The 21,926-nt window shown below is 39.7% G+C and overlaps 2 protein-coding genes across 2 annotated transcripts; both read left to right on the top strand.

Annotated features, from left to right (window-relative positions):
- The first annotated feature begins 17,267 nt into the window (after nucleotides 1-17,267).
- On the top strand, nucleotides 17,268-18,301 carry LOC110867127 (G-type lectin S-receptor-like serine/threonine-protein kinase LECRK3). Its single transcript, XM_022116264.1, has 2 exons — nucleotides 17,268-18,186; nucleotides 18,270-18,301. The coding sequence occupies exons 1-2, from the start codon at nucleotides 17,268-17,270 to the stop codon at nucleotides 18,299-18,301; spliced, it is 951 nt and encodes a 316-aa protein (XP_021971956.1).
- Nucleotides 17,294-19,459, top strand: LOC110869056 (G-type lectin S-receptor-like serine/threonine-protein kinase RLK1). Its single transcript, XM_022118352.2, has one exon. The coding sequence runs from the start codon at nucleotides 18,437-18,439 to the stop codon at nucleotides 19,457-19,459; it is 1,023 nt and encodes a 340-aa protein (XP_021974044.1). The 5' UTR covers nucleotides 17,294-18,436.
- Nucleotides 19,460-21,926: the final 2,467 nt, after the last annotated feature.

Here is a 21,926-nt window from a genome sequence, read left to right as displayed (position 1 = left end):
ATACTTGGTGTCTCGCTTACTTTCCAAGCTGGTTCTGCCAGTACTTTCCATCCAATCCTTTGCTCTTCTCACAGCACTCGCAAAGGCCCACTTGATATCCATCAAGTCCATCTCTTCCTTATCAATCTGCCTGTAATCTTCTTGTGTCAGATTAATGTTTCCAATCTGACCTTCTATCAACCCACAGTACGCGCTCACTACAGTGTTAAGTAGCTCCATGTGTTCCTTAGCTACTTCTACACTGACTTTAGAGAAGCTTGAAGTGTCAAGCTGTACTGTATTTGGCTTTGATTGTTGACCTGCAGCAGATGATGTTCCTCCATAACACGCATATTGTGGTTGTTGAGCAGGAGGAGGAGGAGGTGGTTGTATTGGATTTCCATACAGATCTGTGGTTGGAGGCGGCTTTACAGGAACTTGCACTGGATTGCCATACATATCCGTGCTTGTGACAAACGCCGTTTGAAGTGGAGCATGTGAACCGGCTTTTGCAGATGAAGAAGTGGAGGTGCCATAATACATCTCTGGATTCTGTGGCACTGCAACTCTCTTTGCCTTCAACGTTTCTTCCTGATCCTTGTTCTCCAGAAGCTGCACGAAATCGTTGATATTTGTAGTTTTCAACGTTCCGTTGTACTTCAAGATTTCCAGGAAGTTATTCCATTGAGGAGGCAATGCATCGGCAAACTTCTTTACCACCTCTGTTGGAGTCGTTGTGACTTCAAAGTTGGTCAGCTCAGTAAGTAGGTGATAGAAACGGCTTGTCATATCTCCCAAGGACTCCTTATCCATACATGTGAAGCCATCGAATTCTTTCTTCAGTAGATCTCGTCGTAGTTGACGTGTGGCTTCATTACCTACTCCTCTTGTCTTCAATGCATCCCACAGCTTCTTCGTAGTCTTGAAACTGACGAACTGATGATAAATATCCTTGCTCAGTGCTTGAGTGAGAATAGCGTATGCTTTCTTTTCTAAGTCATACGTCTTCTTTTGATCATCAGGAAGATCGGCAAATGTAGCTGTCGAAGAAGCAGCAACCTCGATAGATTGATCGAATTCCGTAGTGAACCGCAACCACAACTCTGTATTTTGACCAAGAATGTATGTATGGAAACGATCAACCCATCCCGGATATTCATTAAGATGCATCAACTTTGGAGGCCTGTTCAAACTTCCGGTTTCACTTTCGCTTAGTAGAAGACTTTGAATACTCGGAGTTTGATTTGAAACAAACGCCCATTGACCAGCTGGAGTGGCATTTGTTTGTGAGGATGTAGATACCGGAGATTCGGCCCATGATGGAGATTGACTGGTATTCATGTATTTTCCACTGTCTGGAGCCGGATTTCCCCACCAACTCGGATTCATCTTTGACAAGAAAAATAAATTCTATGTCCAAGTCACGAAAGATGATGAGCACCCGAAAGATCACACACAGTCGAAGGACCCTAGTTCGAAAGATCTTAAAAGAAAACAGAAACTTGTTAGCAATAAACAGACCACACTTCGAAAGATCAAATCTTGTTCGAAGGATCAACAGTGCTCGAAAGATCACTGTTGAATCTCGAACAATGATTTCGAAAGATTCAAGAACTCGAAGGATTCCCCTTTGAAAGATCCTTATCTTTCGAGTTAAATCCTTATCTTTCGGACACCTGTCTTTCGAAAAGATTCCTTTATCGAAAGATATGCTTCGGACTTCGAAGGATGGGTCGAAGGATAATAATCTTTCGAGCCTTCTTTGATCGAAAGATAGTCTTTCGAGGTCGAAGGATATCTTTCGAGAGGTTCTGACACACTGGCACAAAGTGATGGGTTGGTGAAAAGGTGACAGGTTGGTAAGTCAACTTTCGGCAAAAGGAGGTAAGGTCTGACACAGATTTCTACCAACTTGAAATGACCTGAAAATTTACCAAATATGGACAATCTTATCCACACAGTCCGGTGACCGGAATAGTTACCGGAGTATGCCGGAAATCACCAAAACACTCAAAAACAAGTTTTTAAGTTACCCAACCCCACTTTAAACACTCCCGGTTAGTTTAGACACGTTTTTACTCAAAGAAAATGCAAGAAACTAAGTAAAAAAAAACAGGTGCAAAACCAAGTGTTTCAACACACCAAAACTTGTAAAAAACCCGGTTTTAAACAAGGTAAAGAGCCAAGGCTCTGATACCACTTGTAGGTCCCTTTTTCACGGAGGATAACGAACCTAAACCTTGTTATACAAACCTACTAGCGAGTGCGGAATCCCAGCTAGCAAGCAAACCGAGTTAGTAGCAAGTAGAGAAACAAACACACAAGTTCACCGATTAACACAACTTGTATTAATGCAATGAGGGTTCGGTTACAAGCTCAATGTTTACAGAAATGTTCTATAAACTCTCAAAGTGTGTGAGTGTTTCGGACAGGATGCTCTCTGCTGTGTGTCTCTCTGTGTGACTTTTCTGTGTGCATCTGTCTTAAACTCAACACTGCATGGGTATATATATACCCAGCCTAGCATGTCTGATCGAAGGATCTGATAGATGGTCCGAAGGATCATCTATCGAAGACCAAGTATTCGAAAGATCATCAAGGACCTCGAAAGATTACCTTTCGAGGTCTATGATTCGAACCATATCTTTCGATGAGGTCGAAGGATCCACATTATCCTTCGACCTCTTATCCTTCGACACAGTACATCTTTCAACTGTTGACTAAGTCAAACCAGGAGGACGGTTGACTTTGTCAACTTACAGGACTGACAAGGACATCGTTTACATACAGACCGAATACAGACAAAGTACAGACACAAGTGCACCAACATAGAGTGCTTCTATCTATCTAATTCCTTGTTAATTAGTTGTTCAAAGGCTATGTTGCGTGTGATATCATCTGCAGGTGATATTGATTACTAAAAGTTATCATTGTCATTTAGATATTAAACACTCTTTTTAATAAGTCTCCATAAATATAACTTAAAGAGATATAAAGGTTCACTCTGGATTGAAAATTCACAAAATTGACAAAGTCAATTGACTAGATATCATTTGCAAGATCACTGACAACACACATGAATATGTTAAGAGTGATAATAATTATTGCAAACATATTTTACATTTATAAATATGGAATTTGTATAGAACAAATCCACTTTATTTGAGATTCAATAATAAAACGAACCCAAAGTCTTGGTAAGATAACTCAACTCTTTTATAAATACTTTTAAGTACGTGTTAAAATGGTTGGAAAAATATTTGGTAAAACCTTAAAAACCCAGGTATTTGCTTTTGTAAATTGTAATGTGACAACTGGTAACTGTACAATGATGCAAAATTGAATTTATATTCTTTGAAAAAAAGGTTCAGTATAAATTAAATTTGTAAATACTGTGAAATTAAATATGAAACTATTAGGTCCGCCATAGGCATTAGAGTTGGCAGTTGCACAAAACCGGGTATTCTCTGAAAACTGGTTCTGGTTCTAAAACGGTTCTAGTGAACCGGTCAGGTATTTTTAGGAGGGAATTGATTGGTTTGGTTTGGTTTGGTTCGGTTCTTTTTCAGGGTTTATTGTGTATCTATTTGTAATCGTTGTCTTCAACTCAAGCTAGCTTGTGGAGTCACAAATAAAGAGTCAATATAAAATTCAAATTATACAAGTATTAAATAAATGAACAATAGAGCACACACTTACTAATATACATTGAAAATTAATGATGGAAATTGATTCAATCAAACTATCTCATGTAGAATGGTTATATGAGCCAGGTAGCTTGAGTTAAACTAGCAAGTTTTTACGGAACTAAATTACGAGTTACATGAGCCACAAGTTAAAAGGACCGCTTCTACTTTGTCGAGTATGGAGACTTTTCGCTTCTGCTTCTACTTCGCTGTTCATAGACGTTTCGCTCCTACTTCATTAATAATACGGAATTATTAGAAATATCCTTAACGTGACCTTTGGATCATCTGAATTAACTTTTTCAATATGACATAACCAGTGTTGCAAAAGTCGCTAGGCGGTCCCTAGTCGGCCGACTGGGGAGTTGGGAGTAATCGGAGTACTCGGAGAGTACTCGGGGAGTACGCGGACATGATAAATATAAAGAAAATTAATTGGTGTATATATTATATATATGTTAAAAGAAGCATAATTCATGTCAAATGAGTATAATTTAAAATGAAACATGTTTGAAGTTCAAATCTCATTGAGTATAAGGCCGAGTAGTCCGAGTAGAAGGCCAAGTAGGCCGAGTAGTCCGAGTACAAGGCTAAGTAGGCCGAGTACAAGTCCGAAGTATTCTGAATACAAGTCCGACTAGTCTGAGTCCAAGGCCGAGTAGTCCGAGTACAGGCCGAGTAGTCCGAGTAGTTAAGGAACTATTATGATTTCCCTTTAGATGCTTTAATATGAAGAATACAAGGAGTTTCTAGTAACTAATAATAATGGATGATCATCATGATCTTTAGTTGTGAAAATAATAAAACTTAAGAACACCAATCAAGTATTCTCTCTCAATCTCCATCACTCAAAAGCATCTAAATGGGAATCACTATCGTTTCATCATCGTCATCAAAAATAAATAGCTCTAATTATATATTCATGTTTATGTTTAACTAAATAAACATATGATTAGGGTACTATGACTTTGTCTTTGACCCGTGTATATTGATATAATCAACATGAGTCACAAGTTATAAGGACAAAGACTTTTCGCTTCTACTTAGTTAAGGCTATCCACTATCATTTCATATTTGTTCATTCCATGTCATAAAGTATCTGCAACCTCACTGCACTACTTCCATTCACCTTTTTTCACTCCATTTTTCCGTTTCACAGGTTTTCACGCCCTATTAAAACAATATTAAAATCTAAAAAGTTCAATAAGAAAAGAAAAAAAAACGAAATCAAGTGATTGTTTGATGGGAAAGGGCCCCACCCACCAACCCCTCCTTTAGCCGTGCTTCCCTAAATGCCTCCCCTCTTCATGCCGGTTTATTTGAGGCGGTGTTTCATGCCACCTCACGCTGCGCTAGGTGACCACGTGGAGGGGGCGTGAGTGGCGAACCCAAGAAACTTTTCCTTGGGGTGCAGAAAAATTTTTGAACGACAAATTTGGTCACTGACGGAGCACCGAGTATCATCGTGCTACCAGCAGAACCATTCATATCCATCTCCACTAGGCTATAATGTCTAAACACCAATTCAGGAGGAAACCCAATAAATCAATTAATCTGTGAAAACTCCCTTGTGGGAATAAGGCCATGGACTGTTATATACTTACATATTTGTAATCAATGTTTAATTTATTTTTTTATAAATTCATAATATTTTTTTAAGGAAGGCAGTTGAAAATTTTCAAGGGGTGCGGTTGAAAAAATCCAAGGGGTGCGGTTGGGATTTTCGACGAAAATTAGCACTAAAAACTTTTTTTTCAAGGGGTGCGGCCGTCCACCCACCATTGTGGGTAGGTCCACCGGTGATTCCATAGCGTATAGTCTAGGTATAGAGGCTTTCGCTTCTGTTTCTACTTCGTTGATCTAGACTTTTCGCTCCTACTTCGTTAATAATACGGACTTTGACAGGATAATTAGACAAGTAAAGAAAGACTTCTTCAACTTATTTCCTTGTCACCGTAAGCATTCTTAAGACACCTCATTTTGTTTTAGGGGGACATTTTGTCATATATATATGCTGTCCAGAAACGGTCCACAGTTTCAATGTGGAAATTCTAATGTGGGCCTGTGTTCCATGTTACTTTCTTCTTATGGAATTGAAGTGTCAAGATCAATCCTTTACAGCCACATTCGAACTCAAGACTTGTTCAACTTCTTTATTATTGAAACTTCAGTTATTTGCATGTCAAGAAAAACTTTGTTAACTACTTAAAATCTTTGTCTTTATAGCTGGTACGGTTTTCATATCGTAGTAGTGCACATCATTTCAGCTATGGCTAGAGTCCTATATCTCATTCTTTCAACCATCTTTCTACCCTTTTCGATTGTAGCACAACAAATAAATGGAACTGGTTATGTACCGGTGGGTACATCGCTCACAGCAACAGAAAATGGCAGACCATGGCTCTCACCTTCGGGTGATTTTGCCTTTGGGTTCCAACGAATTCAGCAAAAAGAGAGCTTTCTGTTATGTTGGTGCACTTGTGTCTGTACTTTGTCTGTATTCGGTCTGTATATAAACGATGTCCTAAATCAGTCTGTAAGTTGACCAAGTTAACTATCCTCCTAGTTTGACTTGGACAACATGATGTTGTCTGGATCGAAGGATAGCCTCGAAGGATACAACTGATCCTTCGAGGTGCTCGAAAGATATGGTTCGACCATGGTTCAACCATTAGACATCGAAGGATGATCCTTCGATGTCCACGCTGATCGTTCGAGCTCCCTGTCATCGATAGATGATCCTTCGGACCATCTATCGATCCTTCGACCAAGACCTGCTGGTATGGGTATAAATACCCATGCAGTGTGTTAGTGTTAGACAGATGCACACATAGAGAGTTAGAGAAACTCTGCTGGAAAACACACACACACATACTTTAGAGAGTTTGCAAACAGATTGTAAACCTTGTGCTTGTAATCGTAAACCTTCATACGTATTAATACAGTGGTGTTAATCGGTGAACTTTGTGTGTTCTTGTGTTTGTTCTTGCTTCATCCCGGTTTGCCTACTAGCTTGGATTCCGCACTCGCTAGTGGGTTAGTATAACAAGGTTTAGGTTTGTTCTCGATCCTCCGAGAAAAGGGACCTACAAGTGGTATCAGAGCCTCGCTCTTTACCTTGTTTAAAACCGGTTTGTTCAAGTTCTTGGTGTGTTTGGACACTTGGTTTAGCACCCGTTTTTGGTAGTTTTCTGCATAAAAACGCGTACTAAACCTATCGGGAGTGTTCGGGGTCGGTTTGGGTAACATAAAAATCGTTTTTGTGAAACTTTGATTTTTCCGGCCATATCTCCGGTGTGTTTCCGGTGACCAGTTCTTGAAGATAAGGTTGCTTATTTTGGCAAAAATTTTTGAAAGTCAATTGTTTGGTGAAAAGTTGTTGCAGAACCATCCTTTCTGCCGAAAGTTGGTACATCAACACATCACCTTTTCCACCAACCTGTCCTTTCGTGTCAGGTGTGTCAGAGGATTCGAAAGATATCCTTCGACATCGAAAGATATCCTTCGACATCTTTCGATTGGAGACAGCTCGAAAGATTAGCATCCTTCGAGTAGTCTTTCGAAGTCTAAGGGTTATCCTTCGCAGTTGAAATCTTTTCGAAAGTAGGTTGTCCGAAAGATAAGGATACATCTCGAAAGATAAGGATCTTTCATTGTGAATCCTTCGAGATCAGTATTCGAAAGATATAAATCTTTCGAACATTGAATCTTTCGTGATAATCAGTCGAAAGATAAGGATCTTTCATTGAGAATCTTTCGAAGACTATTGCTCGAAACTCAACAGTAATCTTTCGATCACTGTTGATCCTTCGAACAAGTCTTGATCTTTCGATCAGATTGTATTTTTCAATTGTTGTCTGTTTGTTGTTAACAGTTTGTGGTGTGTAGGTTATTTGTTAATTTTTGATCACAATGAGTTGCACAAGTCCTTGGGATTGGAGTACGGATCCACAACCAGATCTGAAACAGATGTCGATGGCTGAATATATGACGAGTGCCATTCCAAAACAACAACAATCAATAAGTTCGTGTCAATGGGCTTTGGTATCCAATCAAAGTCAAAGTCTTCAGAATCTTCTGATTAGTGAAAGTGAAACAGGCAGTAACAATCGTCCACCAAAGCTGAACCACATGAACGATTTTCCGTCATGGAAAGGCCGCTTTCACACATATGTTCAAGGACAAAGCACCGACCTTTGGATGTGTTTTGTCAATGCATTCAATGAAAGTCTTGAAAGCAGAGCATCCACTTCAGAAGGTTACGCCAACATGCTTGAAAATGACAAGAAGGCTTATGAATTGGAGAAAAAGGCCTATGCCATACTTACTCAAGCACTCAACAAAGACATCTACCATCAGTTTTCATATTGCAAGACCACGAAAGCATTGTGGGATGCCTTAGTTGCTAGAGGAGAAGGCAATGCAGCTGCTCGAAAGTCTAGGCATGATTTGTTGAAGAAAGAATTTGAATCTTTCCAGTTTTTGGAAAACGAGAGTCTGAATGATATGACCACACGTTTCTATCATTTGATTAGTGAAATGTGTGCTTATGGGGTGGCAGCTACTCAACAAGACATGGTGAACAGGTTTGCTGACGCCCTACCCCCAAAATGGAGTTCGTTTATTGAGCTGTTGAAGCATACTAAAGCTCTAGATGAGATTAACATCTATGAGTTCATTCAGAAGCTGGAACATAAAAATGATGAAGAAATTAGGAAAGCAAGGCGTGCTCCAGCTCCTGAGAATACAGAAATGTATTTGCCTGGTTTTGGTCCTTCAGCTAGTTCTGTTCAGCAACCGAAGCTTCAAACTGCTTTTGTGTCCAATACGAGTTCCTTTCCATTTTCTCAATCAACAGCTGCTCCACCACAACCTCAATTCGATCCGAGGTCTTACATTCCTGTTCCAACACAGCCACAACCACAACCTCAACAACAACAACAGCAAGCTCACTATACAAGCAATCCTCAACCTCAGCCTCAAAGTCATCACACAATCCGAGTCGACAACTCAAATCTTTCACACCTTAGTATTGAAGTTGCTAAGGAACATATGGAAATTATCAACACCATGGTCAGTGCTTACTGTGGTTTGGTAGCTGGTCAGCTTGGGAACATCAACATGACCAATGAAGATTATGATCAGATCGACAAGGAAGAAATGGAGTTGATGGATATTAAATGGGCTTTTGCTAGTGCGGTTAGAAGGGCAAAAGATTTCATGGCACGAACTGGAAGAACTTCGTTGGAGGGAAAGAAAAACACGAAGTATGGGTTTGATATTAATGCCGTCACGTGCTTTAACTGTGGCGAGAAAGGGCACTTTAAACGTGAGTGCACTCGACCAACAAAACACGGCAATCACAACCCGTTCAGAAACCAGACTAATGTGAATGCCCAACAAGAAAACCGTGAACGGAGGATGGTGGCAGTGAATAACAATCAGGGACAGCCTGGAGCTACCAATCACAATCGGGCTTTGGCTGTTCAAGCTGATGAAGGATGTGACTGGTCAGTTCAGTTTGGTGATGGTGATCAGGGAAGTGGAACTGCATTGTATGCTAAGGTCATCGAGCAGGTTCATAAAGAAGAATCTTCTGGGAGCGATGACAGTTCTGGTTATTCGGGCAGTTCGGATGAAGAAGGCTCTGTTTCTGGGGATAATCACTCAGAGCCGGATGTGAATGAAGAAGGAGATGATGATATACAGGAGCTACTGAATGAAGCTGATGAGCTTAAATGTCAGAAATCAATTCTGATTAGGAAGGCTGCTGCTACATCAATGGAAATGGAAAAGCTATTCTCTGAAGATGGAGCTTTTTCTTTTCAAACTGCCTTTATGGCAAATGGTTCAGCCTCTACTAGTCAGGTAACTTCTGAACCTCCTGCTCCTAGTATTTGTAAATCATGTGCAGAAATGAAGCTTGAATCAGAAAAGCTTCATAGTCATAATCAGAATTTGGTTATTGAACTGTCAAAATGCCAAGAGGCAAACATGGCTTTAACCCGGAATGAAAAAGAATTTAAATCTGTAATAGAAACATTAAAGAAAAATGTGTCCGAGGTTAACAAAGTAGTTTACCACAAACAAGTAAGTATAAATGAATACATTAACCTTGTGGAAGAAACTAAGAAGCAATTAGCCATTGCCCAATGCAAACATGATGCGATCAAACAGAAATTGGATAGTTATTCTAACTCCCGATTTGTGCTTGATCACATCATAGACGTTCAACAACTGAAAGGTAACGTGAAAGGTGTAGGGTATAAGGCGTGTCCACCCCCTTTGATGGACAACTATACCAAGATGCCCGATGAAGAGGAAATGCCTCGGTATGAACCCAGTGTGCCTTTGAACTTTGAGGAATTTTCTACTGGCCTAGGGTTCAAATCGGACAGTTCTTCAAACACAGCCCCTAAGGAACAAGAAAGTTCACCATCCATGAAACAAAGTCCTCCAATTATCGAGGACTATGAGACATCGGATGATGAATCAGATGTGGCTGTAAGTGATCAGGATAAATCACTTAGCAAGATGAAAGGAGTAGATATTCCTCGAGAGAATCACATCCTTTGTGATCCTGATACTCCTGAGCTTCCATCTGTTGAGAAGCAAGTGATTGATCCTGTCAAGGTTGATAAGACAGGTGTGTCTACTGTCAAAAGCAGTAATGTGTTGTACACCTTGGTTGGAGATAATAAAATCTATTCAGATCATGTTTTTCCAATTAAAAATGTAAATAAATCTTTGATTGACAAAGTCTTTGAAGACAATACAAACAAATTTTTGGGAAAAACACTGCCGGGAATTGTGGTAACACAATGTGATCCAATTCCTAAGGCTGAGATTAGGAAACAGTTTGGCAATCAAAAATCTCCAACCACTCAACAACCGACTGCTTCTAAGGGTAAACAACCACAATGAGCTCCAAAGCCAAAGGCTAAAGTTGAATCAAAAGGAGCTCGTTACATGAAGAAGGGAAAAGATGTTAAGTTTGTAGCATCAAAAGGTACAGATAAAATTGAGACTTTTGAAAACAAATCAAACACTGATTTTGTACAACAAGTCAAGATTTTGAAACGAAACAGTGATAACAATTACACCCAACACACAAACGGGTGTGATGAAAAAGCTAGTACCTCAGGTTCTACAAGCTCAACATCTGGCAGTCGATCAAGTTCTCCTAAGTCTGTTGAAAGGAGAACTTGTTTCAAATGTGGAGAAATTGGGCACATTATCAGAAATTGCCCAAATGCTCCAAAGAAGAAATTAGTTGAAAAGGCTCCACCTGAAGCAGTTCACCCTCAACGTCGGTCAGTTTCACCTAAACAAGATAAACAAACTGTAAAAGAACAAGAAACTAAACTACGACGTAAGAACATAAAAACTGTTGAAAAAGCTTTAAAATCTGAAGTTAAAACAGTTCAAAAGGAACCAAGAGTGTCACAACCTGTAAAACCAGAATCTTCAAAAACTGGTAGGCAAAGACAAACTTGGTTACCTAAGTCGGGTGACAATTCAGGGGGAGCAGTTGTTCTTGAAAACCATCAAGAGATAGAGCTTACGTATCGTGATGCCAAGGGACGACCCAAGACCACTAAGGCTTGGGTCCCCATTCTCAACTGATGTGTTTATCTGACATGTGCAGGATGTTCTAGGAGGAACTATTAATAGTCATTGGATTGTTGATAGTGGAGCATCCAGGCACATGACTGGCGACTTACGGCTCCTGTATGACGTGAGAAATATCAGAGGAGGGTATGTTGCTTTTGCGGGTGATAAAGGAGGGTACATCACTGGAGAAGGAAGTATCTCCAATGGTATCGTGTGCTTTGACAAGATCAATTATGTGAAGCAAATTGATCACAATCTTCTCAGTGTGTCGCAAATCTGCGATAAAAAGTTCTCAGTGATTTTTGATGATGCTGGCTGCTATGTGCTGAAGCCTGGCTTCAAAATTCCACAAGAATGGATTCTCTTATCGGCTCCGAGAGTTAATGATCTTTATATTCTCGACATGAGCCAGGCGATTACAACATCTGCACAAGTTACTTGTTTTGTCTCAAAAGCCACAGAAAAGGAGTCTATATCTTGGCACAGAAGAATGGGACACATTCACTTGAGAAAAATGAACCATTTGGTGAAAAATAATCTTGTGAATGGTGTGCCTGTGAGAAGTTTTCATCTACAAGATATCTGTGTCTCGTGCCAAAAGGGGAAGCAAACAAAGAAGTCTCACCCTTTGAAGAAAATCAACACTGTTAGCATGCCTCTCGAACGTCTTCATATGGACCTATTTGGACCTATGAAGCACAAGACAACGTTTGGTGATGCTTATTGTTTAGTAGTTACTGATGACTATTCTAGATTTTCTTGGGTATCTTTTATGGCACACAAGAGTGAAACTCCTGGCATCCTCAAGGATCTTCTTACAATGTTGGAAAATCTCTATACGTTGAAAGTAAAAAGGATCCGAAGCGACAATGGAACTGAATTCAAGAATCAAGTTATGGATGAGTTTTGTACTTCTAAAGGCATTCTTCATGAGTACAGTTCTCGTTATACTCCACAACAAAATGGTGTCGCTGAGAGGAAGAATCGAACTATTATTGAAACTGCAAGAACAATGTTAGTAGAGTCGGAACTCCCTATTCAATTCTGGGGAGAGGCTGTATCGGCTGCTTGCTACACGTTGAACAGAGTTCTTACAGTTAAGAGACATGGCAAGACTTGCTTCGAACTCCTTCAGAGAAGGAAACCGGATCTTTCTTACCTTGAACCGTTTGGTGCTCCTTGTACTATGATTGAGCCGGATGGAAAGTTTGGTGCACGAGCTATCGAGGGTTTCTTCCTTGGATATGCTACTCCGAATTTTCGTGTTTGGAATCTAGCTACTAAAAAGATTGAGCTTTGGAGCGAAGTTAGGGTTCAAAGGTACACGAGTCCTGTTAGGGCTCCGGGTGATCCGTGGATGTTCGATTATGATGGGCTATTTGACTCCTTTAATCTGCCAACCTTTGACGAAGAATCAGCAGCTGCTCGGATGCTGTTGGAGAGTGACAACGCTGCTGTCTCGCCATTGGTTAGACCTATTGTTGTTGACCCTCAAGCTTCTACGTCAGTCAATAATATGGTTCAAAATGAGGTTTATGAAGATGCTGCTGACTATAATGACTCTTCTGAAGATGATGAATATCATGATGCAGCCGAAGGATCTTCAGCTCCAGCTGCTCCTGTTCAAGGTGCCTCTGGTGATACACCTCATACGCAGAATATCGATACTGCTGAAGGAAATGCATCCACCTCTAACCACATTCCTGGTGTGGAGTTGGTTGTTGATCTTAATCTGAATAATTTGGGTATCAATGCTCGTGTACCGGATAATCCTGAAATGAGGATTCACGATACCCATCCACAGCAGAATATCATAGGAGATGTCCATCGCGGTGTGCAGACGCGTAATCAACTGAGAAACAACCGGAATGCTGGTTTGTATTCAGCTATAAGAGAATCTGGCCAACAGAATGACTGGTCCTTCGCGTGTTACGTGTCACAAGAAGAACCAAAGTCGTGGAAAGAAGCATTGAAAGACAGTGCTTGGGTTGAAGCCATGCAGGAAGAATTACAGCAATTTCACAAGCTGGGTGTTTGGAAGCTTGTTGAAAAGCCTGAGAATTACAAGAAGATTGGCACTCGATGGGTCTTCAAGTGCAAGAAAGACGACCGTGGAGTGGTAATTCGAAACAAAGCTCGTTTAGTCGTTCAAGGTTTTCGTCAGATAGAGGGTATCGACTACAACGAAGTCTATGCACCAGTTGCACGTCTGGAAGCTATTCGGATCTTTCTGGCTTTTGCCTCATTCAAAGGATTCAAGGTTTACCAGATGGACGTCAAAAGTGCATTTCTACATGGTGTGGTTGAAGAAGAGGTATATGTCGAACAGCCTCCAGGTTTTGAAGATCCTGTTCATCCCGATCGGGTTTGGTTGCTCAACAAAGCTCTCTATGGTCTTCATCAAGCACCACGAGCTTGGTATGCAACCTTATCTACATATCTGCTGGAGAACGGTTTTCGAAGAGGTCTTATCGATTGTACTCTCTTCATCAAAGAACAAGATGGAGATCTTCTTCTGGTACAGGTATATGTTGATGATATTATTTTTGGTTCTACTAATGATGTTTTGTGTAGGAATTTCGAGCGCATCATGCAGGATAAGTTCGAGATGAGTGCTATGGGGGAAATGAATTTCTTTTTGGGCCTACAAGTGAAACAAACGGAGTCTGGGATATTCATCCATCAGACTAAATATGTTGGAGACATCTTGAGCCGGTTCCAGATGTCCGATGCAACGCCCATTGGTACCCCACTGCCAACTAATCACGGAATAACTCCTGACTTGAAGGGTGAACCTGTTAGCCCTTCATACTATCGCGCGATGATCGGATCCCTTATGTACCTCACAGCATCAAGGCCAGATATAATGTACCCAACGTGCCTGCTTGCCAGATATCAAGTCAACCCGAAGGCCTCACATCTTGCTGCTGTCAAAAGGATTTTTCGTTATTTGAAGGCTTATCCAGACACCGGTCTGTGGTATCCTAGGGATAATAACTTTGACTTGGTCGCATTCAGTGATTCTGATTTTGGCGGATGTAAAATCGACGGTAAATCCACAACGGCTGGATGTCAGTTTTTAGGAAATCGCCTAGTCACCTGGCAGTGCAAGAAGCAGACGTGTGTCGCTACATCAACATGCGAAGCCGAATACATTGCTGCCTCAAGTTGTTGTTCACAAGTTCTTTGGATCCAACAACAATTGCGGGACTACGGTTTTGAATTCCTAACTACTCCTATATACGTTGATAATTCTGCTGCTTTAGATATCACTAAAAATCCTGTGCAGCATTCAAAGACCAAACACATCGAAATCAAATATCACTTCATACGTGATTGCTTTGAGAAAAGGCTAATCGATGTTGTTAAGGTCCACACCGATGACCAACGTGCCGACTTATTTACCAAAGCTTTTGACAAATCTAGATTTGACTTCTTATTATTGGTAAATGGCATTAAGGTCAAGCAAGAGTAAACCAACATCGGAAAATCATTTTTGTAAATATCTTTGTGTGTTTTTAAATTTATCTTAGTTTGTTGATTTTAGGGGGAGTAAATCCAAAACTCAGAAAATACAAAAACATCGAAAAATTTCAAAAACACAAAAACAATAGAAAATCAAAAATGAGTTTCCTGGCGAGCAAAAGAGAAAATGATAGTACATCAGTGGTCTATCCTAACCTCTTTAAACCTTAAATGCAAAACGATAAGCAGCCCTATATAAGATGTATCGGTAGGCTCACAATCATTTTAAAGTGTGCAGGGTGATATAAATCTTAATTGACTGAAGACCAGGTGGGAACCATTCATTGGCATATGGTCTTAGTACCGAAATTTCGTTTGCTAGATTGCCGAGGTTCTGAGATATTCGGTCTTTATGCTGCTTATCATCTGGGTATCATGGTTGTATCTTTTACCGAAAAATAACGGGGACGCAAGTCTAGATCTTCCATGATACTATACATACGTGTACATATTGCATACTGCATTCGACCTCAATAAGTGATAAACAATCACATGTCCAAATCAAATAAGTGATAAAAATATCACATTTATCCGGGTGTCAAGTTCGTCTCTCTGCTGTACGGAAGTACTGACCTGTTCACGGACTTGCACCTGTGCCCTCATGCATACGAAAATCAAGTTCCTCATCAATAAGTGATTATATCACATAGGGCTTGTTTTCAAATCAAAATAAGTGAGTATCTCACAATTTTATACGGTCAAACAGATGATAATCGGTATACTCACCGGTAAGATGAACTCTCGTGCATACCTTGATACGGGAATGTGTCGTGATGTGGATGAACACCGGTCGGTAAGTATAAATCATACCTTAACGTATCCTCTCGCCATGATTACATCTGATAAGTTGAGCTTAAGTGGACAACAATACCGATAATTGTTATAGGATGCTTATCTTAATGTTAACTAACTGAACAACAAGAGTGTTTTGGCATGACCGTACACTGATATGATTCTCTTACCCTCGAAACTCGCAAAAAGAATGTCTGTATATATTTATTTACTGCTTAACCTTTATTGTTTTTCTTTTAAACAGTTTCGTCGTTTGGTGCATATCAGCACGACATTAGCGGTGATGTCGTTTGATAACACTCAAAGGATTTTAAATTGTTGTCTTTTACTTTCAAAAATACCAAAAAGAGTTTAGGTGTGTTTTAATATAAACTTTATAAAAGCCAAAAAGATTTTCTTTCTACTTTATTTTCGATCGTACGATGTTGGAGCTCGAAGTCTTCGTTACCTGAAACCTGAACGAAAACCGAACTGACTAAATCTTCATAAACGGTCGAAATTTGCATGTTTTGAAAGTTAAAGACTAAAATTGAAAAATTTATTAAACTTTCAAACTGTCGGACAGTGTTTGATTGTGACATGGTCATTCGTGTGTCATTTGTGTATACCATGTTCCAAGCAGTTGTTCTCATTACGCGTTTAGATTTCTTGCATGTGCAGATTCTAAAGGCTAGGAGAACATGGTCGATGACAAGCTTTGGAATGAAGACACGACGAGAAGGCGCTCAAAAGATGAAGATGATCGAGTTGCCGCTGGCCATCATCAACACCACAAGGATCTCACTTCATAAAGTTAAAGTATTTCACGAGCATAACTCAAGGGGGAGCTTATGTTAAGGGGGAGTTTGTCAACACACTTCCTACATGATACGGGTAGTTTGTTGATACACTCTCTGCCTTCAAGACGTGAAGACTTTGAAGATCCTCCGACATTGAAGACTTGAAAGGACATCAGAGTTTTGGTAACTCGAAGACCAAAGACCGTCGAAGTTCAAGACGTGTCTGCAACTATAGAAGATAAAGACAAAGCTACAGCCAAGGGGGAGTTTGTTGGTGCACTTGTGTCTGTACTTTGTCTGTATTCGGTCTGTATATAAACGATGTCCTAAATCAGTCTGTAAGTTGACCAAGTTAACTATCCTCCTAGTTTGACTTGGACAACATGATGTTGTCTGGATCGAAGGATAGCCTCGAAGGATACAACTGATCCTTCGAGGTGCTCGAAAGATATGGTTCGACCATGGTTCAACCATTAGACATCGAAGGATGATCCTTCGATGTCCACGCTGATCGTTCGAGCTCCCTGTCATCGATAGATGATCCTTCGGACCATCTATCGATCCTTCGACCAAGACCTGCTGGTATGGGTATAAATACCCATGCAGTGTGTTAGTGTTAGACAGATGCACACATAGAGAGTTAGAGAAACTCTGCTGGAAAACACACACACACATACTTTAGAGAGTTTGCAAACAGATTGTAAACCTTGTGCTTGTAATCGTAAACCTTCATACGTATTAATACAGTGGTGTTAATCGGTGAACTTTGTGTGTTCTTGTGTTTGTTCTTGCTTCATCCCGGTTTGCCTACTAGCTTGGATTCCGCACTCGCTAGTGGGTTAGTATAACAAGGTTTAGGTTTGTTCTCGATCCTCCGAGAAAAGGGACCTACATGTTATCCATATGGTATGACAAAATACCTAATAAGACCGTCGTTTGGTATCCAAAAGGTGGTCCTATGGTGCCCAGAGGATCAAAAGTTGAGCTACGTGATGGGCGTGGGCTCGTACTAAGTGATCCTCAAGGCAAAGAGGTATGGACTTCAGAGTCCAATATTTCGGATCGTGCATATGGTTTTATGAACGATACTGGTAACTTTGTGATTGTTGATGGCATTTCCCGCAAGGTGTGGGAGAGCTTTCGCTTTCCAACAGATACAATACTTCCTACTCAGGTTATGGAGAGATCTGGAGAGCTAATATCAAAGATAAGCGAAACAAACTTCACTTTGGGAAGATTTCAGTTGACTTTGCTTCAAGATGGAAATCTTATTCTTAGGAAGCGCGATATACGATCTGGTGTTTTATATAACACGTACTATAGAAGTGGCACCCGTGACTCCAATAGGTCGATTGCTGGTAAACAGTTGATCTATGACGAGACAGGATACATGTATGTATTGAAAGGAAGTGGCCAAATAGTAGATCTTAATCGGAAAGATGCAATTAATTCTAGACTTTATTACCAAAGAGCAACTCTAGAATCTAATGGGGTTTTCACTCAATATTATTACCCCAAGAATCCTACTGGCAATACAGACTGGACAGTTTTACGGCCCCTGCCAGACTACATATGTGACTGGATCGATGGGACCGATGGTACCGGAGCTTGTGGGTTTAACAGTGTTTGCAGCCTTGATGGTAACCGCGTAAACTGTGAGTGCCCGAAGGGGTTTTCTTTGCTTGATCCCAATGATCCAATTGGTGATTGCAAGCCTGTTTCCGCTCCAACCTGCGATGAAGGTTATGATGGAAACCAGTTTGATTTCATCGAACTCACCAACATTGATTGGCCAGGATCTGATTATGTGCGTGTGGAGCCAACTAATGAAGAAACTTGCAAAACTTTCTGCTTACAAGATTGTTTATGTGCTGTTGCGATTTACCGAGACCAGAGATGCTGGAAGAAGAAGCTTCCACTCTCTAATGGAAAGAAGGATCCTTCACTAGTTGTGAAGGCCTTCCTGAAATATCGGATAGGTGACCTTCCTAATGAAACCCCTTATGTATCTTCAAAGGAAAAGAACAATCAGAGAAGCTTGATAGTTGTGATCTTAAGTACATGTGTGTTTGTAATTTTCTTATTGTGTGGTGTGATTTGTGTGGGTTTCTTCTGATACACAAGAAGACCACAATAAGTCATTACCCAAGTAGTAAATTGGTTGATACCAATCTTCCTCGATTCACATATCAAGAGTTGGTCGAAGCTACCAGCGAGTTCAAGGATGAACTGGGAAAGGGGGCTTTTGGGACGGTTTATAAAGGCGTAGTAGGGGTAAAAACTGTGGCAGTGAAGAAGTTAGATAGGGTGCTTGAAGACGGTGAAAAGGAATTCAAGAGCGAGGTCAATGCTATATCAAACACTCATCACAAAAATTTGGTCCAACTTCTTGGTTATTGTGATGATGGTGATCATAGACTATTGGTTTATGAGTACATGAGCAATGGCACGTTGGCGGGCTTTCTTTTTGGAGACATGAAACCGAGTTGGAAATTGAGGAGTGATGTTATTGTAGGCATCGCAAAGGGACTTGCATACCTCCATGAAGAATGTAGCACCCAAGTCATCCACTGTGACATAAAGCCGCAAAACATACTTCTTGATGATTGCTACAATGCTAAAATTTCTGACTTTGGATTGGCAAAGCTTTTGATGATGGATCAAAGTCGAACGAGTACTGGAATACGAGGAACAAAAGGATATGTTGCTCCTGAATGGTTTAGGAGCACCCCGATCACAGTAAAAGTTGATGTCTATAGCTTTGGTGTGTTGCTACTAGAGATGATTTCATGCAGAAAGAGTGTGGTTATTAACGAGAGTGATTCTAAGGATGTGGTGGTGGTTTTAACTGATTGGGCATGGGATTGCTACCAAGAAGGTAGACTGGAAGTGTTTCTTGAGAATGATTTGGAGGCCTTGGATGACTACAAGAGGCTAACGATGTTTGTTAAGGTTGGGCTTTGGTGCGTACAAGAAAATCCTTCAATGCGGCCAACCATGAGGAAGGTTATCCAGATGCTTGAAGGCGTTGTTGAAGTAAACGAACCTCAATGTCCATTCCCTTTCTCTGTTACCTATAATTAATCATCAAATTTCCATGCCATGCTATTTGCCGACCTGGTAGTTTGTTCTATATTTTGGTATTTATGGTTAAAAAATAATGCGTTCGCGACATTCAACTGGTTGCGTTTAGATCCATTTGGCAAATAATATAGTTGTAGAGTGCTTCTATCTATCTAATTCCTTGTTAATTAGTTGTTCAAAGGCTATGTTGCGTGTGATATCATCTGCAGGTGATATTGATTACTAAATGTTATCATTGTCATTTAGATATTAAACACTCTTTTTAACAAGTCTTCATAAATATAACTTACGAGATATAAAGGTTCACACTGGATTGAAAATACACAAAATTGACAAAGTCAATTGACCAGATATCATTTGCAAGATCACTGACAACACACATGAATATGTTACGAGTGATAATAATTATTGCAAACATATTTTACATTTACAAATATGGAATTTGTGTAGAACAAATCAACTTTATATGAGATTCAATAATAAAACGAACCCAAAGTCTTGGTAAGATAACTCAACTCTTTTATAAATACTTTTAAGTACGTGTTAAAATGGTTTTTTTCTCTTTTTTTTAACAAACCTTTTAGAATTATATTATAAGAACTGGCCGAGTTACATCAATCTCGCAGGTAAGCGAGCAACAAGCTGCGCCGCTACCCCTTTTTGAAATTGTAATGTGACAACTGGTAACTGTAATGATGCAAAATTGAATTTATATTCTTTGAAAAAAAGGTTCAGTATAAATTAAATTTGTGAATACTGTGAAATTAAATATGAAACTATTAGGTCCGCCATAGGCATTAGTCATTAGAGTTGCACAAAACCGTGTATTCTCTGAAAACTGGTTCTGGTTCCAAAACGGTTCTAGTGGACCGGTCAGGTATGTAACTGAATTTTTAAGAGGGAAATGATTGGTTTGGTTTGGTTCGGTTCCATTTCAGGGTTTATTGTGTATCGATTTGTAATCGTTGACGAAGTTAGATTCTAAGTTCGTCTTCAACTCAAGCTAGCCTGTGGATTCACAAATAACAAGTCGATATAAATTTCAAATTATACAAGTCTTAAATAAATGAACAATAGAGCACACATATACTAATATACATTGAAAATTAATGATGGGAATTGATTCAATCAAACTATCTCATGTAGAATGTTTATATGAGCCAGCTAGCTTGAGTCAAACAAGCAAGTTTTTACAGAACTAAATTACGAGATGAGCCACAAGTTATAAGGACAAAGACCTTTCGCTTCTACTTTGTTGAGTATGGAGACTTTTCGCTTCTGCTTCTACTTCGTTGATCATAGACGATTCGCTCCTACTTCATTAATAATACGGAATTATTAGAAATATCCGTAACATGGCCTTTGGATCATCTGAATTAACTTTGTCGATATGACATAACTGGTCCCTAACAATTACTTAATGGAAGTAATTGTGAATATTGATTAGTTAAGGGACTATTATGATTTCCCTTTAGATGCTTTTAATACGAAGAATACAAGGAGTTTCTGGTAACTAATAATAATGGATGATCATCATGATCTTTAGTTGTGAAAATAATAAAACTTAAGAACACCAATCAAGTATTCTCTCTCAATCTCCATCACTCAAAAGCATCTAAATGGGAATCACTATCGTTTCATCATCGTCATCAAAAGTAAATATCTCTAATTTTATATTCATGTTTATGTTTAACTAAATAAACATGATTAGGGTACTATGACTTTAACCCATGTAGTATATTGATATAATCAACATGAGCCACATGTTATAAGGACAAAGACTTTTCGCTTCTACTTCGTTAAGGCTATCCACTATCATTTCACATTTGTCATTCCACTTCATAAAGTATCTGCAACTTCACTACACTACTTCCATTCATCTTTTTCACTCCACCATTTTTTCGTTTCACAAGTTTTCACGCCCTATTAAAAAAATATTAAAATCTAAAAAGTTGAATAAAAAAAAGAAAAATAAAACGAAATCAAGTGACTGGTTGATGGGCAAGGGCCCCACCCACCAACCCATCCTTCAGCCGTGCTTCCCTAAACGCCTCCCCTCCTCACGCCGGTTTTTATTGAGCCTCTGGCGGTGTTTCATGCTGCCTCACGCCGCGCGAGGTGGCCACATGGATGGGGCGTGATTTGATGATAGGATTTTATATTAGTTAGTGTCGGTTATTAGTGTATTAAATATATCAATTCGTATGTGTTATATATTTATCGTGTAGTGGTGTTCGTGTGCTTAACAGGTATTAAAACAAGTAAACGAGAGAGAACGAAGTGAAAAACAAGTTTAACGGGCTAATACAAGATAAGAAACGTAAAAAATCAACCTTGCATACTCAGGCGACGCGCGGCCCAGCCGTTGATATACGAACCAGAGGACGAAGTCATCATTATTCTCTTGTCTTTAAAGCCGTTTCTCATGATTAATCTATCTCCAATGACTGTTGAAGCTACGATGAAA

The sequence above is a fragment of the Helianthus annuus genome, chromosome 7 (assembly GCF_002127325.2).
Source record: "Helianthus annuus cultivar XRQ/B chromosome 7, HanXRQr2.0-SUNRISE, whole genome shotgun sequence".
NCBI lineage: Eukaryota > Viridiplantae > Streptophyta > Magnoliopsida > Asterales > Asteraceae > Helianthus > Helianthus annuus.
Note: the sequence above shows the minus strand (reverse complement) of the source record. Positions and strands in the feature narration are given on the sequence as shown.